This window comes from Ranitomeya imitator, chromosome 1 (genome assembly GCF_032444005.1).
Source record: "Ranitomeya imitator isolate aRanImi1 chromosome 1, aRanImi1.pri, whole genome shotgun sequence".
NCBI lineage: Eukaryota > Metazoa > Chordata > Amphibia > Anura > Dendrobatidae > Ranitomeya > Ranitomeya imitator.
In genome coordinates, this window is record NC_091282.1 from 346,261,511 (window position 1) to 346,288,780 (window position 27,270).

The 27,270-nt window shown below is 49.9% G+C and overlaps 2 protein-coding genes across 7 annotated transcripts in view; both read right to left on the bottom strand.

The window, feature by feature from the left end:
* THOC5 (THO complex subunit 5) overlaps positions 1-27,270 on the bottom strand; it is a 99,671-nt gene that overhangs the window by 38,916 nt on the left and 33,485 nt on the right. For all 5 annotated transcript variants that reach the window (XM_069760030.1, XM_069760049.1, XM_069760040.1 and 2 more), the window contains 2 exons: positions 23,493-23,592; positions 23,075-23,183 (listed from right to left, as the gene is read on the bottom strand). In XM_069760030.1, coding sequence (XP_069616131.1) covers positions 23,075-23,183; positions 23,493-23,592 — 209 coding nt within the window. The remainder of the gene's footprint in view (positions 1-23,074; positions 23,184-23,492; positions 23,593-27,270) is intronic.
* Positions 9,590-13,085, bottom strand: LOC138671887 (uncharacterized). Of its 2 annotated transcripts, XM_069760024.1 has the most exons (3): positions 11,862-13,085; positions 10,392-10,626; positions 9,590-10,277 (listed from the first exon to the last, which is right to left on the bottom strand). In XM_069760024.1, exons 1-3 carry the CDS (start codon positions 12,952-12,954, stop codon positions 9,737-9,739), a joined length of 1,869 nt encoding a protein of 622 aa, XP_069616125.1. In that variant the 5' UTR covers positions 12,955-13,085; the 3' UTR covers positions 9,590-9,736. The 2 variants fall into 2 exon arrangements, with proteins under 2 accessions (XP_069616125.1, XP_069616119.1); XM_069760018.1 differs by having other exon boundaries at positions 9,853-10,277; positions 10,392-13,085.

Consider the following 27,270-nt stretch of genomic DNA (forward strand, 5'->3'; position numbering starts at 1 on the left):
CCACACCGCTTTGGACCTGCGGCTGCGCTACTCCCGCAGCTGTAGGCGGCCGCTCACCCATCGCCTTCTGCGGCGCACTGTTCTCCGCTGCGGCCCTTCCATGCCGGTCACCGATCGCTAATTTAGGCCCCGGCTTCTGCCTGGGCCTACTTCCGGTGCCGGACTCCGCCCCCTTTCTTTGTTCGTCGGGCGGGCTTTTCTCCCGCCCGACAATTTCACTGAGAACCGCCTTTTCTCCTCCCACCGGCGCCATCTTGGGACTCCTGAACCACGACTCCCCTCCTCCGGAACAAGAGAGTGATGTAGTACAGTGGTAAGGTGTGCAGGTTTGCAAACAGAGAGCTGTGAGTTCGAACCCCAGCAATGAAAGTTAATTTTAAGCAACGCAGATCGATCAAGATTACGGCAGCAGGCCTTACCACCCTCCTGCTTAAGGGTCTATTTCTCGCCAGAGGTCCATACCATCTAGCCGGACAGCTTCCTCCGGATTTCGTCTGCCGTAAGTAGCTATGCACCGCAGACTGACCCCCCGCTATGTCTGTCCTGCAGCAACCCGATTGTTCCCATCGCCCAGGATCCCCCAGCCGATCCGCCCCAGAGTGATACCCATCCCAGGCTGGGCCTCCTCTCTGTCTCAATCGGTGGCCAATTTAACAGGGGTGTCTCAAACCCTGGTTTCCGTGCTGGATCGGTTACCCCTGCAGACCCCCGCAGTAGCCACCGGGTCGCAGGAAGCTCCGTCCAAGCCCTCCAAGGCTAGCTGCAAAAGGTCCAGACAGGAACGCCGGTCTGAGTCCTCTTCTCGCTCCATCTCGCCACTCGGACCTCCTCTGCGGTCGGCGTCCTCCCGATCCTCCTCCGCTGAGTCAGGCGAGGCTTTCTCTGATGCGCCTTCGGAGGATAATTTGGGGCCGGATTCGAACCAAATCGCTAACATGAGGGATATGGTTCAAAGCCTCATTGGAGCGACCAATCAGACCTGTGGCATCGAAGCTTCCTCTACGAAACCCGCAGATCAGGCGGTTTCGTTTAGACGGTCTAAACTACCTCCCAAGGTATTTGCTCCTCATCCTGAATTCGAGGAGCTTCTGGCCAGAGAGCGAATTCGACCAGACGTTCTCAAAAGAGACAAGCGTCTTGGAGTCTCTTTCCTCCGGATCTCATTGCCAACCGGAATGAGAGGCGTTAGAGAACGACCTCTTCCCCTGTGGATCCGTCGGCTGCTAGACTTGCCGCCAACACAGTCCTTACGCTGTCCGGTGGGCGGCTCTGAAAGATTCCATCGATGGGATCATGGAATCCTTCGTGAAGTCTGCTTTCGAAACTGCCGCATCATCCCAATGCCCGGCTTTGGCTTCCTCATGGGTTTCGAAGTCTGTATCTGAGGGGCTAAACAACTCCGTTGGGGCATTCAAGCTGGAGCTCCGTCAGACCGGCTGGCGGAACTTGCCACCCAGATTACTCATGCCGGGGAATAATTTGTTCCCGGGACGTCGCGTCTTCTGCCGCACAGGCGCCCAGTAATGTCGTTGCCAGCTGTCGCACTGTTTGGCTCAAGTCATCGAAGAAGTCCCTCACTAGCCTGCCTTTTCAAGGTTCACGTCCTTTCGGTTCCAAGCTGGACCAAATTATTAAGGACGCCACTGGTGGCACCAGTCCCCTTCTCCACCTTAGGCGGCTACTTTGGTCTTTTCGACCTTTCTCGTAGTTTTGCGGCATCAGATTCTTCTTCGCAACTGCAGAGGCCACAGGCACGTTAAGAGAAGAAGGTATTCTTCGGCTCACTCTTTCCTGACGTGCCCGCTACTCCTAAGGTGGATTCTCCAGGTCCAGGACTGGAAGTTCCACCTAGGCATGACCCACGACTAGACCCCCGTCCGTTTCTCAGACTGGGCAACCGTCTCCTGTTCCTCAGGGACGTCTGGGTCTCCTCAGCAGAGGTATCATGGGCCAGGGCACCTGTTACCTCTAGACACAAAATCTTCATTTCACGGTCCTGGGATAGTTTTCTTCAAATCCCAACCTACGAGAGACCCCGCTCTAGTCCCGGGTTTTCTTTACTGCCATTGTTTCCCTCCTTAAATCCGGAGTAATCGTTCCCGTCCCAGAACAGGAACGGTTCACAGGCTTCTCTTCGAATCTTTTTGTACTGACAGAACGACAAGGTTCGTCCCAGTCCGGATCTCAATTTGCTGAACAAGAAGTTTCGTCGTAGACACTTCAGGACGATATCCCCTCGTTCAGTAATCGCTTCCATGGAGGCTCAGGAATTTCGGTTTCAGGCTCCCGAAAGTCTATCCATCTTTCCCGACATTCTAACCGTTGCGGGTGGCTCGTCAACAGGAAGAAGTTCCGTCTTGTTCAGCGCCTCGTATCTCCGGGCATGTTCTTCGACACTTGTCGGACCAGAGTCTTCCTTCCCGAAGACAAGATATCCCTCCTTTGTCAGGAAGTTCGCTTGGTTCTCGGCTCCCCTCCTTTCCGATGGGCCTTAAAGGCCCTAAGGAGGTTAGTTGCAACATCGGAAGCAATTTTCCCTTCGCCCGTTTCATTCAAGACTTCTTCAGCAGGCTATTCTATCACAGGGGACAGGTCTGTCTTCTCCCCCTGCATCGTCCGATCCGGTTTTCTCCCGGGTCAAATGGTTCCTCGACTGGTGGCCGAGGTCACTTCTCTTATCCCAGAGTAGATCCTTCTCAGCATATCCTTCCTTCCAGTTCCCTGGCAGGTGGTGACGACGGACGCCAGCCCGCTCGGCGGAGGCGCGGGGCTTTGTCTCCTGTTCTTTCGGGGTTGTTGGTCGGAGCAGGAGTCCTCTTTGCCGATCAATGTTCTCGAGTTCCGGATCATCTTTCGGTCTTGCCTTCACTGGGCAAGGATTCTCAGCAGCCTGCCAATTCGAACCCAGACAGACAATGACACAGCAGTGGCATACGTCTACCACCAGGGGTGGACTCGGCGTTCTCTGGCCTCGGCCGAGATTCCAGGATCCTCCTTTGGACAGAGGCAACGGTCCTGGTGAGCTCCGCAGTGCATGTCCCCGGCGTGGACATTTAGGCCGCCGACTTCCTCGGTTTCGAGGGCCTCGCGGCAGAGGAATGGTACTTCAGGAGGTTTCCTGTCGGATTGCTCTACTATGGGGGACTCCAGAGGTGGTCCTCATGGCGTCCCGATTGAACAGGAGGTCCCTCGGGTCGGCCCAGGGTCCCGTGATCCTCTCAGTGGTGTTGACATTTTGGCCATTCCTTGGTCGCAGTTTCTGCTTCCCTATCGGTTCCCACCCCTTCCCTTGCTTTCCAAGCTGTCGAAAAAGATCAAGGCGGGATGGGTGCCGGTCATTCTGATCGTCCCGGATTGGCCCAGGAGGTCTTGGTTTGCAGACATCGTCAATCTTCTCGCGGACACCCCTGGTGCCTTCCAAACAGACCCGATCTGCTGTCTCAGGGTCCGATCTGCCACCCGAATTATCGGTCGCTAAGTTTAACGGCGTGGCTGTGGACTCCACTGTTTTAAGAGCGTCCGGCCTTTCGGCCCGGATGAGTCACACTATAATCCAGGCTAGGAAGCCTTCGTCTTCTTCCAGGATCTACTATTGTACCTGGAAGGCTTACTTTCGCTGATGCGAGTCCAACCGCTTTTAACCTATGTCCTTTTTCCCTGCCTTCCATTTGGTTTTCCTTCAGGCAGGACTGGATTCGGGCTTCGCTCTCAGTTCCCAAAAGGGCCAGGTTCCTGCGCTCTTCTTCCCTTTAAGAAGACTTTATCTCCTCAGCCACAGGTTAAGACCTTCCTTCAAGGAGTAGTCCACGCTGTCCCTCCGTTCAGGGCCTCTGTGGATTCATGGGATTTAAAGGTTGTGTTGGTTGTTCTTAGGGGTTCCCCCCATTGAGCCTCTCAGGGAGTTTTCCCTGTCAGTTCTATCTCGGAAGGTGGCATTTCTCAGGTCCATCTCTTCGATCCGCCGCGTTTTTTGAGTTGACGGCCATTTCCTGCCGACCTCCTTTCTTGATTTTCCACCAGGATAAGGTGGTCCCAGGCCTCCGCCTTCCTTCCTTCCTTTCTCGAGGTGGTTTTCATCTTTCCACCTCAACGAGGACTTCGTTCTACCATCCTTTTGTCCAGCTCCGACTCATCCTCTGGAGCGATCGTTGAACAGGCTGGACCTCGTCAGGGCAGTGAGGATCTCCCTGGCTAGCACGGCCGCTTTCCGAAAGACGGATTCTCTTTTCGCCATCCCTGATGGCGTGCGTAGAGGCCTGCCGGCTTCCAAGGCGACGATTGCTCGCTCGATCAGAACGGCAATTTTGGAAGCTTACCGGGTCAAGCACAGAGGGCCCCCTCCTGAGATGAAGGCTCACTCTACCCGGGCAGTCGGCGCTTCCAGTGCGGTACGTCACAGGGCTTTCGTCGACAGCTTTGCAAAGCGGCAACCTGGTCTTCCATCCACACGTTTCGCTGAACTACGGCGGACTCCAGCCTGGGCAGAAGGATCCTGCAGGCGGCAGTGGTGAGTCCTTGGACCTGATGAAAGTCTGTTTTTCCCACCCCAGGGACTGCTTTGGGACGTCCCATGGTTCCTGTGTCCCCCAATGAAAGGCGATAGAGAAAACAGGATTTTTGGTTGCTTACCGTAAAATCTGTTTCTCGGAGCCTTCATTGGGGGACACAGCACCCTCCCAAGTTGAACAGCTCTGTTTACTGTCTACGTTTGGGTTCTTTGAACACTGAGTGTTTGAAGCTGTTAATCTGTGAAGCGCCCTGGATTTTGTTGGCGCTATATAAAGTTTATTATATTATTATTCTTTCTCTTTTACATGTTGCTTCTCCTACTGCTTTCTCACTAACTGAATATCCTACTTCCTGTCGGTAGGGTGTACACTGCAGAGGAGGAGCTAACTTTTTTATTTGCATAGTGTCAGCCTCCTAGTGGCAGCAGCATACACCCATGGTTCCTGTGTCCCCCAATGAAGGCTCCGAGAAACAGATTTTACGGTAAGCAACCAAAAATCCTGTTATTGGCCTTAGTCATTGTGCTGCCGGCAAAAAACAGATATCTGTGTGCTTTAAACGGACACACAGTGTAAAAATACAGACATATGCACAGCAGTATAGGTTATGCTACTTTCAAACATCAGGTTTTTGCCATCAGGCACAATCCGGCGAGTTTTGAAAAAAACAAAAAAAAAAAAAAAAGATTTTTTTTTCCCCACCAGATCCGTTTTTTTCTTCAGAGTTGTATTAGCGCCGGATTATTATTCCCTCCGGTAGTATCCGAAATGATCTGATCCAGCTTTTCTCCGAATAAGCTACCCGTTTGATAAGGAAGAGAGGTGAGAGACTTTTTTGAAGCAGAGTCTGCCTTCCACTCTCTGAGCCATAATGACCTTCTGATAGAGATGGCATTGCCTGCCGACTTCACCTGCCCGGGAAATTTGGTTGGCAAGGTGGGCCACCTCTGGAGGAAGGTTACTGTTTCGAAGAGAATTAGCTAAGGTCTCTGACCAGAAAACGATAGCCTAAGCTACCCATGCTGCGGCAAAGGATGGGTAGAGGGCCGAGCCTGAGGCCTCAAAAGCAGAGCGGGCCAAGCTTTCTGACGGTCCGTGGGATTTCTGATGAGCCATCCGGCACGGACACAAGAGTTTTGCACGCTAGGCGGAATATTGGAGGGGGGGTTGTGTCTACCACCGGAGATTCCGCCCAATCCTTTTTCAGATCAGCTGAAAAAGGATACTTGGCTTCAAGAGGCCTTTGTACTTTGAAGCGTTTATCTGGGCGTTCTCTGTGCCTATTAACTATGGCACTAGATTCCGGATGGATAGCAAATACCTTATGAGAGTGTTTAGTTCTCTTAAAGGACAAGGTCTGATCCGGAGCGGAGCCGGAATCTTCCTCCACCTTTAAAGCCTGGTTGACTGCCTCAGTAAGCGAATCCACTGTCTTCTGAAAGTCTGGCGAATTCAGATCTAAAGAGCCATCAGATTCGCGTTCGCTACTGAACTTTGGAGATAGAGAGCACGAGAAACGGAGCTGTGAGGCGACAAGGCACGTGTCTGCTCGAAAGACGTGCTACGGATCCATTTTCTAGGTGCCTGAGGGGTTCTAGAGTGTTTTCGGCCCCTGCTAATCGACTGTTCCCGGTTTGAGGAGGATCCGTCTACATAAGTCCTACAAACGCTCCGGTCCCCCGAAGGATCACAGAAGAATTCGCCAATCATCCGTGCCTTTATAGACTTTCTACTAGGCACTGCTCCTGATAGCCAGTTTCCTACTCCACACTGATGAGGGGCAAAAACCCAGAAACAGCTGTCTGTGGATGGATACCATGCTTGGCATAGGTGGTTTTCCTTTATTGGATGCTGCCCTTCCCTTGGTTGTTCATTCCCGGGGAAAGGCCTGGCTATTCACTGCCTGCGTTGAGTAACACGTGATGGTGTTTCCGCAGCTCCTCTACATGCATTACGAGTTCATAGACACCAAACATGCCTGTTATTTATTATCTAAGTGGTGAAAAAAATTCAAAACTTTGCTATAAAACAAAACAAAACAAAACAAAAAAAAAAAGCTCAACTTTCTGATACCCGTAGCGTTTCCATTTTTCAGGATCTCAAGTCGGGTGAGGGCTTATTTTTGGCGTGCTGAGCTGATGTTTTTAATGATACTTTTGTGTACATACGTTCTTTTGATCGCCCGTTACTGCATTTTAATGCAATGTCGCGGCAACCAAAAAAACGTAACTCTAGCGTTTTAAATTTTTTTCTCGCTACGTCGTTTAGCGATCAGGTTAATCCTTTTTTTTTTTTTTAATTGATTGGTATTGCCGCTTTCAGAATCGCCCAAAGATATGCATGTTTGACTTTTTTTATTGTTTTATTTTGAATGGGGCGAAAGGGGGGTGATTTAACCCCTTCCCGACCCATGACGCCACGTAGGCGTCATGAAAGTCGGTGCCAATCCGAACCATGACGCCTATATGGCGTCATGGAAAGATAGCGTCCCTGCAGATCGGGTGAAAGGGTTAACTCCCATTTCACCCGATCTGCAGGGACAGGGGGAGTGGTAGTTCAGCCCAGGGAGGGTGGCTTCACCCCCCCTCCCCCGTGGCTACGATCGCTCTGATTGGCTGTTGAAAGTGAAACTGCCAATCAGAGCGATTTGTAATATTTCACCTATTAAAACTGGTGAAATATTACAATCCAGCCATGGCCGATGCTGCAATATCATCGGCCATGGCTGGAAACACTGATGTGCCCCCACCCCACCGATCGCCGGCCCCAAGCCACCGATCTGTCCGGTACACGGCTCCCCTCCGTCCTGTGCTCCGCTCCCCCCGTGCCCCAATCCCACCCCCGTGCTCCGATCCAACCCCCCTGCACTCCAATTTCTCCTGTTACCCTTGTGAAAATAAAAAAATTGCTTGCTAAAACATTTTTGAGGAAAGAAAAATGATTTTTTATTTTCACGGCTCTGCGTTGTAAACGTCTGTGGAGCACTTGGGGGTTCAAAGTGCTCACCACATATCTAGATAAGTTCCTTGGGGGGTCTAGTTTCCAAAGTGGGGTCACTTGTGGGGGGTTTCTACTGTTTAGGCACACCAGGGGCTCTGCAAATGCAACGTGACACCCGCAGACCATTCCATCAAAGTCTGCATTTCAAAAGTCACTACTTCCCTTCTGAGCCCCGACGTGTGCCCAAACAGTGGTTTACCCCCACACATGGGGTATCAGCGTACTCAGGAGAAACTGGACAACAACTTTTGGGGTCCAATTTCTCCTGTAACCCTTGGGAAAATAAAAAATTGCAGGCTAAAAGATCATTTTTGAGAAAATATATAAATATGTTTTGTCATGGCTCTGCATTATAAACTTCTGTGAAGCACTTGGGGGTTCAAAGTCCTCACCACACATCTAGATTAGTTCCTTTGGGGGTCTAGTTTCCAAAATTGGGTCATTTGTGGGGGATCTCCAATGTTTAGGCACACAGGGGCTCTCCAAACGTGACATGGTGTCCGCTAATGATTGGAGCCAATTTTCCATTTAAAAAGCCAAATGGCGTGCCTTCCCTTCCGAGCCTTGCCGTGCGCTCAAACAGTGGTTTACCCCCACATATGGGGTATCAGCGTACTCAGGACAAACTGGACAACAACATTTGGAGCAAAATAGGAAATTCCAGGCTAAAAAATCATTGAGGAAAGAAAAATTATTTTTTATTTTCATGGCTCTGCGTTATAAACTTCTGTGAAGCACCTGGGGGTTTAAAGTGCTCAATATGCATCTAGATAAGTTCCTTGGGGGGTCTAGTTTCCAAAATGGGGTCACTTGTGGGGGAGCTCCAATGTTTAGGCACACAGGAGCTATCCAAACGCGACATGGTGTCCGCTAACGATGGAAATAATTTTTAATTCAAAAAGTCAAATGGCGCTCCTTCCCTTCCGAGCCTTACCATGTGCCCAAAAAGTGGTTTACCCCCACATGTGAGTTATCGGTGTACTCAGGAGAAATTGCCCAACAAATTTTAGGATCCATTTTATCCTGTTGCCCATGTGAAAATGAAAAATTGAGGCTAAAAGAATTTTTTTGTGAAAAAAAACACCGGATTACGTACCGGTAATGCTCTTTTATAGAGCCACGACAGCACCCACTTGAGAGAGGGGATCCGCCCCTAGGAACAGGAAACCCTATGGAGAGAATAAAAAGGGCGGTCCCCCTCGCTCCCACAGTTGGGTTTACAGAGATTGCGAGGAACCGCCCACCAGATTTTAGTAGGTCATTCAATATCATCGTTTATAATTAGTTAACTTAAGTATGGCTAACTACAAAAACCAAACACCCTTAACCGTGCTCCTAAATAAAAAAACTATAAGGGTGGGAAGTGAAGGGGTGCTGTCGTGGCTCTATAAAAGAGCATTACCGGTACGTAATCCGGTGTTTTCTCTTCGCCACGACAGCACCCACTTGAGAGACTTTCAGAGATAGTCATTTGGGAGGGATCACCGTGTTAAGGACTGATCTACCGAAGGACAAGTCAGATGAGGAAGACAAGTCTAATCTATAGTGATTATAGAAGGTAGTAGGCGAAGACCAGGTTGCGGCCTTACATATCAGTTCTATCGGAACCTCCGCTCGTTCAGCCCAGGATGATGCAATCGCCCGGGTGGAATGTGCTCTTACGGTCTCAGGCAGATTCTCCCCTTTGGATGAATAGGCCAGACATATTGCATCTCGAATCCACCGAGATAAAGTACCCTTCGTGATTCCAGCTCCTTTTCTATGATCCTGGAAGGAAACAAAGAGAGCCCTGCTCTTCCTCCAGGCACTAGTCCTATCCAAATAGGCTAATATGGCTCTCCTCACATCTAATGTGTGGTATTTTTGTTCTTCCTGACTTGTAGGGTTATCATAGAAGGAGGGAAGGAAAATTTCTTGCGATCTGTGAAATTTAGTACATACTTTGGGTAAGTATGAAGGGTCTGTCTTTAGGACAACTCTATCTGGGAATATTGACATAAAGGGAGGATCTATCGATAGTGCCTCTATGTCACTTACTCTTCTCGCTGATACTAAGGCGACAAGAAGAGCTGTCTTGAGGGAGACATGTTTTATGTGAGCTGAATGTAGGCTCAAAAGGGTGGTCTGTAAGAGCTTCAAGAACTAAATTAACATCCCAAGGTGGTACATGGGGAATGCGAACTGTCTCTGACCTCTGGCATGCTGCAACAAACCTGGCTACCCACTTATTACCTGCGATATCGAGACCATATAAAGCCCCCAGCGCAGAAATGTGTACTTTTAAAGGTACTGACCGCCAGGCCTAAATCGCGCCCTTTTTGAAGAAATTCTAGAATCATAGAAATATGAATTTCGTTTGACAGGGCCGTTGGGTAGAGGTTTAGAAATTTTCTCCACACTCTTGCGTAGATGGAGGTAGTGGATTTTTTTCTACTTAATAGCAGAGTGTCAATCACTTTGTTTGAGAACCCTCTCATCTTTAGCAGCTGCCTCTCAAATTCCAGGCTGTTAACCGAAGACCCTTCACATGAGGGTGGTTGAAGGGGCCCTGGAAAAGAAGATCCCGATCCTCCGGGAGGATCCATGGGTCTGAAATTGACATGGCTCTCAGCCAGGAAAACCATCGCCTCTTGGGCCAGAACGGAGCTATTAAGATCACGTTTGCTCTGTCCTCCCTTATCTTCCTGATTACTGTCGGAAGTAGTATCAGCGGAGGAAAGGCATATGCCTTCTTGAATACCCATGGCACTTGTAGGGCGTCGAGGATATCTGGATTGTCGGATCGGAACAATGATGCAAACTTTTTGACTTGCCTGTTTTGTTTTGTCGCAAAGAGATCTCTCTCAGGAGTGCCCCATTTTTTTACTATTATGCAAAAGATACGACGACTTAGAACCCATTCTCCTTGGTGGAGAGTGTGGCGACTGAGGAAATCTGCTCTCGAATTGTCGATTCCTCTCACATGTAGCGCTGATAGGGACAGAAGGTGCTCCTCTGCTATGGCTAGAATGTCGTTGGCTATAGACATGAGTGCTTCTGATCTTGTTCCTCCTTGGTGGTTTATATATGCTACTGCTGTCATGTTGTCTGAAAGGATTCTTGTATGCGTTCCGTGTAGCTGCGGAAGAAATTCAGATAAGGCATGATAGATAGCATTCAGTTCTTTTTTATTAGAAGAATCATCCGATTCTCTAAGAGACCACAGACCTTGCACTATTTGATCTCCTAAGTGTGCTCCCCAACCACTAGGAGTGGCATCAGTGAAGATAGTTTTTGAAGGTTTAACCACCCAGGGAACCCCACTGGTAAAATGATCCGGATTTAACCACCAAGTGAGAGATTGTATCACATCTGTTGGTAAGGAAATACGACTATCTAATCGGCACTGTAATCTTTCTTCCTCACGAAGTATTGTATATTTTAATTTCCTGCTATGGAATTGGGCCCACGGAACAGCTGGAATACAAGATGTGAAGGAACCAAGAAGGGACATACCTTCTCTTAGGGAAATTAGGGGGTGGTTAATCACCGATTGTACTTTGTTTATGATTGCTATTTGTTTTGACTCGGGAAGAAGGCACATTTGATTTGTAGAGTCTAGAATAATTCCTAAAATTTTTTGATTAGTTGTGGGGGACAATCTAGATTTTTCCCAATTTACTAACCACCCCAACCCCTGTAGGGACGAAATTGAATCAGATAAACGTTGATGACATTGAGAAAGGGAGTTCCCGACTATCAATAGGTCATTCAAATATGGTATTATGAGGGTGTCTTTTAACCTCAAATATGACATTACCTCTGACATTAGTTTTGTGAAAACTCTAGGGGCTATTGATAGTCCAAAGGGCATTGCTGTGTATTGATAATGCCGAATCTGACCTTTGATCATAACTGCCACCCGTAGATATTGTTGATGCTCACTGAAGATTGGAAGATGATAATATGCATCTTTAAGGTCAAGAACTGCAATGAAGCAATGGGGAAGCAGAAGCTTAATAGTTGACCGAATAGATTCCATTTTAAAAGTTTGGTTCTCTAAGAAGACGTTTAGTCTCTTAAGGTTAATTATTGTTCTATATGATCCGTCTGGTTTCGAAATCAAAAATAAAGGGGAATAAAATCCCCTTCCTTTTTGATGAAAAGGGACTTCCACCAATACTCCTTTGGACAGGAGAGTTATTATTTCCTGTTCCAAGGCCTTTTGTTGTGATGGTGACCCTAAGGAAGTCAGACAAAATGAGTCCAGGGGGACTTGGGAAAATCTTAATTTTAGGCCCGTAGTTATAAGGCTAGTTGCCCATGGATTAGAAGTTATTGCCAGCCATTGTGTAGAGAAGAAGGACAACCTACCACCAACGGGTAGATCTGTCCTAGCGGGGTTTATCCTCAGGTTTGAAAGGGCGTTTTCCGAAGAAGGCTCCTTTTTGCTTAAAGTCTTTATTAGCCCAACGGTCCTGGTTTTTATAGTCCCGTCTTCTGTTGAACATGGGCTTTCGGAACGCTCTCCTATAGGATGGAAGATAAGTGTTATTGGGGAACCCTTTCTTCCTCTCACCCGCTTTGGTAATAATCTCATCTGAGTACCAAATAGGTACTCACCCTGGCATGGCAGACCACATAACTTAGATTTCGTTTGTGGATCTCCTTTCCATCCTTTTAGCCACAAGGCGCGGCGAGCCGCGTTGGTCAGACCTGCCGATTTGGCTGTTAATCGGATGGAATCGGCTGAAGAATCGGCCAAAAAGGCAGTAGCTCCTCTAATTAACGGAATAGAGGACATGAGTTTATTGCGGGAAAGGCCACCTTTCAAGCCTTCTTCAAGATCATTCAACCAGACCAGCATGGACCTAGCAGTGCATGTGGCCGAAATAGCCGGTCTGAAAGCCCCTGTACAGGATTCCCATGCTCTTTTTAAAAGGGAATCAGCTTTCCGGTCAAGCGGGTCTTGCAAAGATCCTGAATCTTCTACAGGCAGTAAAGATTTCCTAGAAGTGGACGCCACTGCCGCATCTACTTTCGGGGCTTTTGACCATTTGGAGAAATCCTCATCATTAAAGGGATAGCGACGTTTTGAGGAAGACGGCAACCCTTTTTGCCCCTGGCTGTCCCACTCCTTTCTGACTAAATCCTTTATCGCTGGAATAACAGGAAAAGAAGGTCTCTTTCTTTCGGACAGGCCAGCAAACATCACGTCCTGTGGTGTTTTAAGGGTTTTAGTATCTTCCATACCCATGGTATTACGTACTGATTTGACTAGATTGTCAATACTGTCTGTAGGAAAGCATGTATCCTGCTCACCCTCCGAGGATATAACCTCTTGGGAACCATCCGAATCCTTATCCTCAACCTCAGAGGATTGTTCAGATCTAGGAGAGCTATATTTCTTCCTACTCTCAGGAACTTTATTCGAGCTTCGAAAGGCTCGTAATTCTTCTCTAATCATGCTACGTATATCTTCCGACCTTACTGAAGACTCCTCACGTAAGGTGGATTCGATGCATGACTGGCACAGCTTTTTTAAATAGGTATCCGGGAGCGGCTGAGAGCATAAGGCACATTGCTTATGTTTAGATTTCCCTGTTCTTTTAACCTAGGGAATTAGATAAAAGAGGGGTGTGTAATCAGCTTAAATAGGGTAGACAAACACTCACCCCTGAAGCTGTTGTCATAATACCGGCTGAAGAGGAGGAGACGGAGGCACAGATGGAGGAGCCGACCGGTCCGATCTCTTTTCTCAGGCGCTCTTGGAGGATGATCTGCGGCTGCTGCTAGTCCGGCTTCCAAGAGTAATAGCGGTGACTTCAGCTGAAGGCAACGCTGTGTCCTGGGGAGATGCCATGATAAACGCCGGGTATCAGCGCCGGCGTCCTTTTGTAATGGGGGCCGCCATCTTCTTCCTGCCGCACCCGGAAGTGACCACTACATCCGGGTTGCGGCTCTGCTATGCGCGCCTGCGCTCCCAACCAGCGATCGCGCAGGTGCCGTCCTCCTCCTGCATCACCCCGGAAGTTGTAGCAATACTTCCAGGGAACAAAACACTGGGCCACACGCTGCCTGTGCGCCACCCGAAGATGGCGACACAGGTTCTTACCCCAGCGGTCCGGTCCCTGCAGGCCTGCTGGATGTATCTCCGTGAGCCAGGCGACTCCCCGATCCTGGCCTCACGGTACCTGCCAGCAGAGGGGGGAAGCTGCCATAGGACCCCCGACGCTGCTTCCAGCTCAGGAGCCCTTGCCGTCCCTGTACAGGTAAACTGCGCAAGCGGCATCCAGGCTGGGTATCCTCTTCTCTCCAGGTCTCCCGTAGGAACAGGAAACCAACTGTGGGAGCGAGGGGGACCGCCCCTTTTATTCTCTCCATAGGGTTTCCTGTTCCTAGGGGCGGATCCCCTCTCTCAAGTGGGTGCTGTCGTGGCGAAGAGAAAAAAGTACTTTTTCATTTTTACGGATCAATTTGTGAAGCACCTGGGGGTTCAAAGTGCTCACTATGCATCTAGTTAAGTTCCTTGGGGGGTCTAGTTTCCAAAATGGGATCACTTGTGGGGGAGCTCCAATTTTTAGGCACACGGGGGCTCTCCAAACGTGACATGGTGTCCGCTAAAGAGTGGAGCCAATTTTTAATTCAAAAAGTCAAATGGCGCTCCTTCCCTTCCAAGCCCTGCCGTGCGCCCAAACAGTGGTTTACCCCCACATATGAGGTATCAGCGTACTCAGGACAAATTGGACAACAACTTTCGTGGTTCAGTTTCTCCTTTTACCATTGAGAAAATAAAAAAAATTGTTGCTAAAAGATAATTTTTGTGACTAAAAAGTTAAATGTTCATTTTTTCCTTCCATGTTGCTTCTGCTGCTGTGAAGCACCTGAAGGGTTAATAAACTTCTTGAATATGGTTTTGTGCACCTTGAGGGGTGCAGTTTTTAGAATGGTGTCACTTTTGGGTATTTTCAGCCATATAGACCCCTCAAACTGACTTCAAATGTGAGGTGGTCCCTAAAAAAAATGGTTTTGTAAATTTCGTTGTAAAAATGAGAAATCGCTGGTCAAATTTTAACCCTTATAACTTCCAAAATTGTGCTGATGTAAAGTATACATGTGGGAAATGTTATTTATTAACTATTTTGTGTCACATAACTCTCTGGTTTAACAGAATAAAAATTCAAAATGTGAAAATTTCCGTTTTTATCACAAATAAACGCAGAATTTATTGACCTAAATTTACCACTAACATGAAGCCCAATATGTCACGAAAAAACAATCTCAGAACCGCTAGGATCCGTTGAAGCGTTCCCGAGTTATTACCTCATAAAGGGACACTGGTCAAAATTGCAAAAAACGGCCAGGTCATTAAAGGGACTCTGTCACCTGAATTTGGAGGGAACAATCTTCAGCCATGGAGGCGGGGTTTTTGATTCACCCTTTCCTTACCCGCTGGCTGCATGCTGGCTGGAATATTGGATTGAAGTTCATTCTCTGTCCTCCATAGTACACGCCTGCGCAAGGCAATCTTGGGTTGTGCAGGCGTGTACTATGGAGGACAGAGAATGAACTTCAATCCAATATTGCAGCCAGCGGGTAAGGAAAGGGTGAATCAAACACCCGAAAACCCCGCCCCTATGGCTGAAGATTGTTCCCTCCAAATTCAGGTGACAGTGTCCCTTTAAGGTCAAAATAGGGGTCATGAAGGGGTTAAACTTTTATATTTTTTTCTTTTGCCATGCTTCAATAGCCTCCATGGGAGGCTAGAAGCTGGCATAGCCTGATCGGCTCTGCTACAGAGGCGAAGCTCAGATCGCCTCCATGTAGCAGAATTACTGCATTGCTATGAGCGCTGACCACAGGGTGGCGCTCATAGCAAGCCGGCATCAACAACCATGGAGGTCTTGAGGAAACCTCTGGTTGTTATGGCGACGCATCGCTGAACCCCGATCAGGTGACGGGGGTCGGCGATGCACGCATTTCCAGCCCAATGGCTGGACACCGTAGATAAATGCCGCTGTCATTGACAGCGGCATTTAACTAGTTAATAGCGGTGGGTGGATCGCGATTCCACCTGCCACTATTGCGCGCACATGTCAGCTGTTCAAGACAGCTGACATGTCGCAACTTTGATGTGGGCTCAGCGTCGGGAGCCCACATCAAAGGGGGAGACAGGACATGCGTCGTACTAGTACGGCGCATGTCATGAAGGGGTTAAAAATAAAGATTTTGGGGTCTGAATAGCAGACCCGTCCGTGTGCCTCCTACAGACACTAAGCAAGAACTGGTTCTCTGGCAGCCAGCAGGAGGGTGTATACTGCAGGGGAGGAGATCACTTTTTTTGTATCACTTAGTGTCAGCCTCCTAGTGGCAGCAGCATACACCCACGCTCTGTGTCCCCCAATGAGGTGAAGGAGAAAGGGGAAGTATCTTGAGCTCCCTGTAATAACGTCAGACTCCTCTTCAGAGGCGATTGTGGACAGCCATCGACATCACTGGATCGCATCCTGGGTTTGTGGTCAATCTTTGTCCCCTGACACCACCTCGCTCTGGGGAATGAGCGGGCAGGAGAGGGAAGGCAAGGACCTGGTCACCTAAACACTCTTAATGCATTAGGGTCCTGCCGTGCAGACCTGAGAAGGGACAGTGTGACAGATTCCACACTGTTCTCAGTTGTCAGTGGCAGAGTGACTCATTGCAAAGAAAAAAAGGAAAAGATTACTAAAAACAACAAAGCCCTAAAAGGTAGTAACAAGTGTGGAAACAGACCAGTGTCTGCCTGCTAGTGACACCAAGTTAAAAGTGATTAGCGTTGCGCCAGTTGGTGGGTATGATATGCTGATGAGCTTCGTTTCAGCCTCCTAGTGGCAGCACCTTACACCCAAATTCTCCTGCGTCCACCAATGAAGCGAGAGAAATTTTGACGCAACTCAAAACTGCACAAAAATTTGGTGACTTAATGTTTATAAAAACAGGTTCTTCTAGCTTCACCAAATCAGGAGGAGCTGGGGGTGTGACACCAAAGCTCGTCTAATTCATGACGAGTTGCGGCACAGCCTATGGGAAAAATCTCACTCCGGTTCCTGAATGGAGTTAGGTTTATAGTATGGGCACGCCACTTGTCAGACACTTGGATTCATAAAAAGGCGGGTACCCGATGTCTTGATGAATAGGGGCCCTCAATGTACGCAGAACATTGATAATCAGTGATGTGGGCACGGTTACACAGGGCTCCACAATCTGACCTCTGCAGCAGAGAAAACAGGATTTTTGGTTGCTTACCGTAAAATCTGTTTCTTGGAGCCTCCATTGGGGGACACAGGAACCATGGGTGTATGCTGCTGCCACTAGGAGGCTGACACTATGCAAATAAAAAAGTTACCTCCTCCTCTGCAGTGTACACCCCACCGACTGGCATTATACTCTTCAGTTAGTGAGAAAGCAGTAGGAGAAAAATAACAAGGTTGAAAAACCATAACCACAAACTTGAGAACTGTAAACGTGAGAACAGTCATAGAACATATAACAAAAACATTGGGAGGGAGCTGTGTCCCCCAATGGAGGCTCCAAGAAACAGATTTTACGGTAAGCAACCAAAAATCCTGTTTTCTTTATCGCCTCTCATTGGGGGACACAGGAACCATGGGACGTCCCAAAGCAGTCCCAAGGGCGGGAAAAACAGACTTCCATCAGGTCAGAGGACTCACCACTGCCGGCTGCAAGATCCTTCTGCCTAGGCTGGCGTCCGCCGAAGCGTAGGTATGGACCTTGTAAAATTTGGCGAACGTGTGGATGGAAGACCAGGTTGCCGCTTTACATAGCTGTAGGGCGGAAGCCCTGTGGTGCACCGCCCAGGAGGCGCCGACTGCCCGGGCGGAGCGAGCCTTGATCCCAGAGGGAGGCACTCTGTTCTTGACCAGGTAAGCCTCCAGAATAGCCGTTCTGATCCAGCGAGCGATAGTCGCCTTAGAAGCCGGCTGGTCTCTGCGCGAGCCATCAGGAATGGCGAAAAGAGAATCCGTCTTCCGGAAAGTGGACGTTCTATCCAGATAGATCTTCACTGCCCTGACAAGGTCCAGCTTGTTCAACGATCGCTCCAGAAGATGAGTCGGAGCTGGACAAAAGGAAGGTAGAACGATGTCCTCGTTGAGGTGGAATGTGGAAACCACCTTAGGAAGAAAGGAAGGCGGAGGCCTGAGGACCACCTTGTCCTGGTGGATAACCAAGAAAGGAGGACGGCAAGAGAGAGCCGCCAACACGGAGACGCGGCGGATAGAAGTGATGGCCACAAGAAAGGCCACCTTCAAGACAGAACTGATAGGGAAACCTCCCTGAGAAGTTCAAAGGGGGGAACCCTCAGAACGTCCAGTACCAGGTTTAAATCCCATGAATCCACAGGGGCCCTGTACGGAGGGACCGCGTGGGCTACTCCTTGAAGGAAGGTCTTAACCTGTGGTCTGGAAGCTAAAGTCTTTTGAAAAAGGATGGAAAGCACAGAAACCTGGCCCTTCAGGGAACTAAGAGCATGGTCCGAATCCAGTCCTGCCTGAAGGAAAACCAAGATGGAAGGCAGGGAAAAGGACATAGGTGAAACGCGGTTGGACTCGCACCAACGGAAGTAAGCCTTCCAGGCACAATAGTAGATCCTGGAAGACGAAGGCTTCCGAGCCTGAATCATGGTGAAAATCACCCGGGCCGAAAGGCCGGACGCTCTAAGAACTGCGGTCTCAACAGCCACGCCGATAAACTGAGCGACTGAGAATTCGGGTGGGAGATCGGACCCTGAGACAGCAGATCGGGCCAGACTGGAAGGCGCCAGGGAGCGTCCGCGAGAAGATTGATGAGCTCCGCGAACCAAGCTGTCCAAGGCCAATCCGGGGCGATTAGAATGACCGGCATCCCTTCTGCTTTGATCTTTTTCAGCAGTTTGGGAAGCAAGGGAAGGGGTGGGAACAGGTAGGGCAGCCCGAACTGTGACCAAGGAATGTCCAGAGCGTCGACGTCCACTGCGAGAGGATCGCGAGACCTGGAGACGAACCGCGGAATCTTCCTGTTCGTTCGAGACGCCGTGAGGTCCACGTCCGGAGTCCCCCATCGAAGACAAATCTGATGGAAGACCTCAGGACGTAAGGACCATTCCCCTGCCGCGAGACCCTCGCGGCTGAGGAAGTCGGCGGCCCAATTGTCCACGCCGGGGATATGCACCGCGGATATCACCGGAACCGTTGCCTCTGCCCAAAGGAGAATCCTGGATACCTCGGCCAAGTTCCCCCCTGATGGTTGACATATGCCACCGCCGTGGCATTGTCCATCTGGATTCGGATAGGAAGGCCCCTGCGAATCCTTTCCCAGTGACGAAGGGACAGAAAAAAATGGCCCGGATCTCGAGGACATTGATCGGTAAGGTTGACTCTTGCGCTGACCAGCGGCCCTGTACAGTCAGGTGGCGAAACACTGCACCCCAGCCGAGCAGGCTGGCATCCGTCGTCACCACTTGCCAGTGAACTGGAAGGAAGGACCTGCCCTGGGACATGAGAGACCGTTTGACTCGGGGGGGGGGAGAGTCGGATCGGGCGGTCCATGGGGAAGACAGACCTGTTCCACTGAGACAGGATGGCTTGCTGAAGAGGTCGAGAATTAAATTGGGCGAAGGGAATCGCTTCCAATGTTGCTACCATCCTCCCCAAAACCTTCATGGCCGATCGGAGGGAGGGAGGCCGAGGGCCCTGGAGCACGCGTACGTCCTGACGAAGAATGGATCTCTTGACTTTGGGGAGAAAGACCCTGGTCCGACGGGTGTCGAAGAGCATGCCCAGAAAGATGATGCGCTGAGAAGGAATAAGACAGGACTTCTTCCGGTTGACCAACCACCTGAAAACGGGCTAGGGTATCAACGATGGACAGGCTTTCGTGGGCCTGAGAAAAGGACGGAGCCTTGATGAGGATGTCGTCGAGGTATGGAAAAAGACCCAGACCTCTGACCCTCAAGATGGCCATCAGTGCCGCCATGATCTTCGTGAAGACTCTTGGGGCGGTATGCAAGACCGAACGGCAGGGCGACGAACTGAAAGTGTTCCTGGAGCACCGTAAAGCGCAGGAATCGGTGATGTCCTGGAAATATCGGAACATGGAGGTAGACATCCTGAACATCTATGGAACACAGAAATTCGTGAGCCTCCATGGAAGCGATTACCGAACGAAGGGATTCCATCCTGAAGTGCTTTAGACGGACTCTCCTGTTCAGTAATTTGAGATCCAGAATGGGACGCACTCTGCCGTCTTTTTTCGGTACTACAAAAAGGTTTGAGTAGAAATCTGTGAACCGTTCTTTTTCTTGGACGGGAACGATTACCCCGGCTTTGAGGAGAGACGCGATGGCTGCGAAGAAACCCGGAACTAGAGCGGAATCTCTTGGAGGTCGGGATTCGAAGAAACGATCCCGGGGTCGAGAAAGGAACTCTATCTTGTATCCCGAGGATACAACTTCCCTGACCCAAGCGTCCTCTCCTGAGGAGATCCAGACGTCCCTGAAGAAGAGACGGCCGCCCAGCCTGGGAAGTGGCCTGGCTACTAGTCGAGTCATGCCGAGGAGGTCCTTCCAGTCCTGGACCTGGAGGATCTACCCTGGGAGTAGCGAGGAAGGAGTGGGCCTCAAGGATACCGTCTTCTCCTCTTGACGGCCTGTGGCCTCTGTTGCTGCTGGGAGAAGGAATTTGATGCCGCGAAGCGCCAAAAGGACCGAAAAGACCAAAATTGACGTCTAGGAGGAGGGCGTCGAGGCTAGGCATGGGGAAGAAGGGAACTCGTACCCCCTGTAGCGTCCTTAATGAGTTGGTCTAGCTTAGAACCAAAGAGACGAGACCCCTGAAAAGGAAGGCTGGTAAGGGACTTTTTAGAAGACAAATCTGCCTGCCAGGCCTTAAGCCAAACGGTTCGGCAGATGGCAACCGCGTTGCTGGACGCCTGAGCCGCACAAGACGCGGCGTCCAGGGAGGCGGAGACCAGATATTCACCAGCGTGAGAAATCTGGTAGGCAAGTTCCGCCAGCTGTCCGGATTGAACCCCGTCCAGGATGCCCTGACGGAGCTGTTTGGCCCATTTGGAAATGGATTTTGAAACCCAAGTGAAAGCGAAGGCCGGGCAAAGACTAGCTGAGGCCGCCTCAAAGGCTGACTTCGCGAAAGATTCTATGACCCTATCGTTAGAATCTTTCAGCGATGCTCCGCTGGACAGTGGGAGAACCGTGTTGGTGGACAGTCTGGAAACTGGAGGGTCCACTGAAGGAGAAGCAGTCCAATTAGCGGTGAGCTCCGAAGAGAAGGGATATAACACGCCAAGTCGCTTTCCTCTCTGAAAGCGTCTGGTCGGGTTCTCTCTTTCTCTAGCCATAATCTCCTCGAATTCTGGGTGAGGAGCGAAAAACTTGGAAGGTGGTTTAGCCCGTCTAAACGAAACCGCCTGATCTGCGGGTTCCGTAGAGGACTCTTTGATGCCACAGGTTTGATTTATCGCTCCAATAAGATTCAGAACCATATCCCTCATGGTAGCGATTTGGTTCGAATCCAGCTCCGAAACATCCTCCGAGGGGACATCAGAGAACGCCTCGCCTGACTCAGGGGAGGAGGATCGGGAGGACGCCGACCGCAGAGGAGGACCGAGTGGCGAGATGGAACAAGAAGAGGACTCAGACCGGCGTTCCTGTCTGGACCTTTTGCGGCTAGCCGTGGATGGCTCGGACGGAATTTCCTGCGTCCCGCTGGCTACTGCGGGGGTCTGCAGGGGTAACCGATCCAGCACGGACACCAGGGTTTGAGACACCCGTGTTAAATCGGCCACCGATTGGGACAGAGAGGAGGCCCAGCCTAGGATGGGGGGGGATCACTCTCGGGTGGATCGCCCGGGGGATCCTGGGCAGTGGGAACAAACGGGTTGCTGCAGGACTGACATATGCAAAGTACTTGACTAAGACAGATGAGGAAGAAGCAGGAGGACGAGAGCGGCCCCCTTTAAGAGGTAGACATTTTGAGAAGGTCCCTGAAGAAAATGCCGGCGGGTTAGGGGACAGTGGGGCAGAGGGGATGTCAGTCTGCAGTGCAGCTACTCACGGACCCTGGTCCTGGAAGATGTTCCGCTTGCGGTGGGTCTCCGATGAAAGAAGGTGGAACTCCTGCCCTGAGGTGCTGTAGTCCTAGTGCGGTGGCGATGTGAGGGTCGCGCTGCGTGAGCACCTGCTCCTGAGGAGCGGTGAGGGCCCACAGACGTTGTCCCTGGAAGGGGGCGGAGTCAGCAATAGAAGCGCCGGTGGGCAGGGCACGGAATGTCGGGCGGGAAAAAGCCCGCCCGCAGAAGCGGTAGTAGAGGAGCGCGGGACCGGAAGTAGGCCCCGGCCTAAGCCGGGACCTAAAGTAGAGGCCGGCGCCGCCGGAGAAGGGAACCGCGGCGCCGGAGCAGTGCACCGCAGGCACTGAGTAGAGCCGCCCGGGAAAGCGGAAGTGGCGGGGTCGCGGCGCCAGAAGTAGGCCCCGGCAGAAGCCGGGACCTAAATTAGAGGCTGGCGCCGCCGGAGAATCGTGGCGCCGGAGCGCCGCCGGAGAATCGCGGAGCCGGAGCGCCGCAGAAAGTAAGTGGCACGGCATCCTGCCAAGGATGCCGTGCAGACACAGGACACATTGTGGCCGCCGAGAAGTGAGACCGCAGGGGGGAGCGGCGCGGCAGCCTGCTAGGCTGAGACTCTATAAGGGAGACATTGTGGCTGTGCGGCCGCCAATGAAGGAGAGCTTAGGAGGAAAATGAGTTACAGCCCTTGTGGCTGTCCCTGGGATCCCTCTAAAATAAACGCCATGAGGGAGGACCGGGGGACATCTGGAGAAAAGATCCCGGGGGAATGGAGGGGAAATACTCACCTAAACATCCCACGCCGTTACTAACCTGAGGGGAATGAGACGTCCACGGAGCTGTGATGGACGTCCTCGTCTCCTCCGACCGACAGGCTCTGGTAGGCGAGTGGGTGGGGGACGGGGCCAGGACCGGACTTCTGAGCACGCTTGTGTGCTAGGATCTTGGTCCTGGAGAGGGATCTATGAGGATACGGGGTGGCAGTACACGCCGTACTCATAGTCCGCTTTGTGGGACTACAGGTGTGACTGCTCACCCTGTATCCCTTCCGAAAAAAACCTGAAAGAAAACGACGCACATTGAGGTAGATAAGGGTCTAATAAAAGACCCGTGTCCACCTCCTACTGACACTAAGCTAAACTGAATATCCTACTTCCTGTCGGTAGGGTGTACACTGTAGAGGAGGAGCTAACTTTTTTATTTGCATAGTGTCAGCCTCCTAGTGGCAGCAGCATACACCCATGGTTCCTGTGTCCCCCAATGAGAGGCGATAAAGAAAACTGATTCTATCACAACTGCTGCACCCAGTAAACTATGTGATAAATCGCTTGAATTAGGATCTTTGTCTCTACATCATGTTGCGGTCAGATTACATAGCACCAACCTTCTGACAGGTTCCCTAAATAATTCTAATTTAGGTTCTAATAAAAGGACTTGTATATTTATTTTTACATAGGCTTATGGCCACTTACCCAGCACTGATGGGGCTGGTCAGTTCAGAAACTGGCACAACTTTTGCCTTCACAGTGAGTATGTTGAGATTCATAAGGAAGTAGAAAGTAAGATTCAAGGAGCTGTTATCTGTAAATTAGAGGAGGAGAATTACAATCATACAATTTTTATTAGCTAAGGCCAGGTGCAAAGTTAGGAATTCAGTATTTCCATTCTGTATTAGGAACAGAAAAATGGAATTCATGCCAAGGACGGATTTGTTACATGATAGATACAAAGGACTACAATCATAGCAGAGTTTGTTCACGTTTCCATCAGGTCTCGTTTTACTGGAAAAGTAGTTTATTCTCCCATTTCTCTAAAAATGAATGAACCTCCAATGTGATATTCTAGATCCTTTAATATCCTACTGTTTTCCAAAGGCCTAAACTAAATTACCTTTGCATTTAACTACAAGAGAAACACAGAGTGGATGTCTCTTCAACATCTCCTTTCTTTTATCATCCAGCTGCACACCAAGCGTGGGGCGACGACGTTTCTGTAACATTTAAAAAAAAAAAAAAAAAAAATTTAGAAGAATAGTCAAAGTTACTTCCCACCAAAGTCAGTTTTCGCCATCCTGACCAGGACAAATGTTTCAATTCTGATATGTGTTACAAAATATGGAATGAGCCTACATATCCAAAAAAGAAACTCTCTAGGCTGCTATCCTCCAAGTAATGTCCATTTAAACAGTGAGACCCGAGTCCAGCAGTTGGTTTGATACTGTAACTTTGCTCCACTGAAGTGAATGGGGCTGAACTGTAGTAACACATACAACTGCTATCTGTGGGACTGATGAACTTAGCGAAGCGCTTTACGTCAACATTTCCGTCCATCCACAGAATGAATGGAGCAGTATTGTGCATGAGTGACCATGGCTCAGTTATATACAGGGATGTAAGAATCTTGGTTTCATCATCAGTGGGTGTTAAAGGAGTTCACCATTGACTAGGTCATTTCAGAACAGTATGGGTTTAATATCCAGGCAACCCCACTAACAAGCTGTTTGCAGCTCAGGTAGTAGAATGTAATATACGGTGCAGGAACAACATGGCTCCCAGCAGTGAGCAATGACTGCACGCAAGTCCCTGTAGTTAACTCCTAGACACTTGAATAAGAAGTGAAGCTGCAGTACCAGAAAACCACCACTACACAATGCATGGAGCTGTGCTAGTACTACTGGAAACAGCTGATTGGTGGGCGTGCCAGGAAATATGTAGTGCCCTCATATCTAAATAGGGGTCAACCCCTCAAAAATGGAACAGTTATAAAATAAAGTCATCAATCAGCAAGTATGGCAAATTCTGATGTGCAAAATCGGTCCAGGTGAACCTTTTTACATTTAGCATTAACTTTCACACTTGGCTCTCTGGAAGCACCAACAGCACAGTCCAGACCAGTTGTATACGAAGTTCATACATTGGGCAACCAGGACGCAGTAGCCATAGTAGCCTGAGATCACCAAGTTGCTACAAAGTACTTTTTCCAGCTCCCTAAAATGGATATGTACTTAAGTTTACACATAGTATACGTGTACTAATTATCCCCAGAAAGACAAAAGTGGACATAAAGCCAGTCAATAGAGAGTGAGCGTGTAATATATATACACATATATATACATACATACATACATACATACAAGATTCAAGATTCAAAGAAGCTTTATTGGCAGGACCAAATACACATCAATTTTGCCAAAGCAAGTGTATAGAGGCAATAGGGATAGGGACTGTGGGGATGTTGGGTAGGAGCTGTAGGGGAGGTGGATGGGGCAGATCTAGGGTGGGGGCTATAATCCATGGCATAGGGGAGATGGATGGGGCAGGTCCATTGTGGGGGCTATAGTCCATGGCATAGGGGAGGTGGATGGGGGCAGATCAAGGGTTGGGGCTATAGTCCATGGCATAGGGGAGGTGGATGGGGCAGATCTAGGGTGGGGGCTATAATCCATGGCATAGGGGAGGTGGATGGGGCAGGTCCAGTTTGGGGGCTATAGTCCATGGCATAGGGGAGGTGGATGGGGCAGGTGCAGGTTGGGGGCTATAGTCCATGGCATCATAGTTCTCTTTCTCGCAGTCTATGACATTCGCTCACATACCGCGCTGCTATCTCCACTGCTCTCTCTTCTTCTCCCAGCAAGATATATGTTTTCTCTTCCTCCTTCATGGTGATGAAGTCTGGGAAGAGATGTGAGAGTCTCCTGAAGTGAGTGTCCCTCACTGCTGAGTATTTGGAGCAGTGTAGCAGGAAGTGGGTTTCGTCCTCTATGGCCTCCTGATCACAGTGTTGGCACAGTCTTTCCTCCCTGGGCTTGTAGCTCTGCCTGTGTCGGCCACATTCGATGGCCAGACTGTGGGCACTGAGTCTATATCGGCTCAGGATCTGGCGGTCTCTGGGGTCCGGGAGTTTCTCCAGATATGGGGCCAGTCTGTAGTCTCTCTGTAGGCTCCGGTACATGGTCAGTTTCTGTGAGCTGATGATATCATTCTTCCAGTCACTGACATACCTCTCCTGGCCTTCATCTGCCATCTTCCTAATTCCGGCTTTTGTCAGGTTGTTGTGATTGGTGTTCTGCTCCGGTTGGGTTTGGCTGGGCTGTTCCGGGGGTTCTGGTTTTTCTGTTTCACCTTCATGTATCAGGGCTTTATGGTGATGGGAGCTTGGATTGCTCCTATGCAGGTGAGCCCGGAATGACAGCGCCCTCTTTAGAACTGTTAGGTGTAGAGGGAATCTGCCCAGCTCGGCCCGACAAGCACTGTTGGAGGTGCTCCGATGGATCTGGAGAAGGTGCTTGCAGAATTCCAGGTGGAATATTTCTGTTGGACTGGAATCCCACTTTGACCAGTCTGGGTAGGTGTGAGGACCCCAGACTTCGCTGCCATACAGGAGGATTGGGGCGATGATGGAGTCGAAGATTTTTAGCCAGACCCTCACTGGTGGCTTCAGATGGTAGAGTGTCCTTCGGATGGCATAGAAGGTTTTGCAGGCCTTGTCTTTCAGGGTCTCTATGGCTTGTTTGAAGCTCCCTGACCGGTGAATCTCTAGGCCCAGGTAGGTATATTTGTCCGTTCCTGTGAGGTCGCAGTTGTTGAGGATAAATGATGGGTGTTGGTCTGATCTTCTCTTTCTCCTCTGGAACACCATGGTGTTGGTTTTCTTTAGGTTGACCGGTAGGGCCCAGGTGGAGCTGAATTTCTCTAGGATTTTCAGGTTGTCCTGGAGGCCTTTCTCGGTTGGTGACAGCAGCAGCAGGTCATCTGCATACAGCAGGAATTTCACCTGGGCGTCGTGGAGGGTGAGACCTGGTGCTGAGGAGGATTCCAGGGCGGTAGCCAGCTCGTTGATGTAGATGTTGAAGAGCGTTGGGCTTAGGCTGCAGCCTTGTCTTACTCCGCGGCTCTGCTGGAAAAAAGCCGTTCTTTTGCCGCTCACACTCACGCTGCAGCTGTTCTCGGTGTAGGAGCTTTTGATGACATCGTAGGTCTTTCCTCCTATTCCACTCTCCAGCAGTTTCAGGAATAAGCCCGGGTGCCACACTGAATCAAAGGCCTTTTTAAAGTCCACAAAGCAGGCGTATATCTTCCCATTCTTTGTATTGTAGACGTGTCTCTGAATGAGGCTGTGCAGAGTATAGATGTGGTCAGTGGTGCGGTGGTTCGGCATGAACCCTGCTTGGCTCTTGCTGAGGACGTTGTGCTCGGTGAGGAAGGTGAGGATCCTCTTGTTCAGGATACTGTTGAACAGTTTTCCCAGGTTGCTGCTGACGCATATGCCTCTGTAGTTGGCTGGGTCATACCTGTCCCCACTCTTGTGGATGGGTGTGATGAGGCCTTGGTTCCAGGTACGAGGGAAGTAGCCGGCACTCAGTACAATATTGAAGAGTTTAACCATTGCAGCCTGTATTTCTGGTGGGCTGTACTTCAGCATTTCTGGTAGGATTCCATCCAGGCCACCGGCTTTTCTACATCTTATGGAGGAGAGTCTCTCGGTTACTTCCTGTAGTGTTATAGGTGTATCCACCGGGTTTTGGAAGTTTTTGATTTTTTCCTCCATTGCTTTTAGTTTCGCCATTATGTTTTCCTGTTCTTGGCTTAGTCCTTCCTTTGGGATGTCTTTATAGAGGTCTCTGAAGTATTGGAGCCAGAGGTTGCCATTTTGGATATGGTTGTTGTTT

Excerpts from the sequence above, each read along its gene's own strand:
- LOC138671887 (XM_069760018.1), bottom strand. The coding sequence starts at position 12,954 with ATGATTAGAGAAGAATTACGAGCCTTTCGAAGCTCGAATAAAGTTCCT. Across the intron at positions 10,278-10,391 it reads AGAATGGGTTCTAAGTCGTC|ATATCCTCGACGCCCTACAA; the intron begins GTATCTTTTGCA and ends CCGACAATCCAG.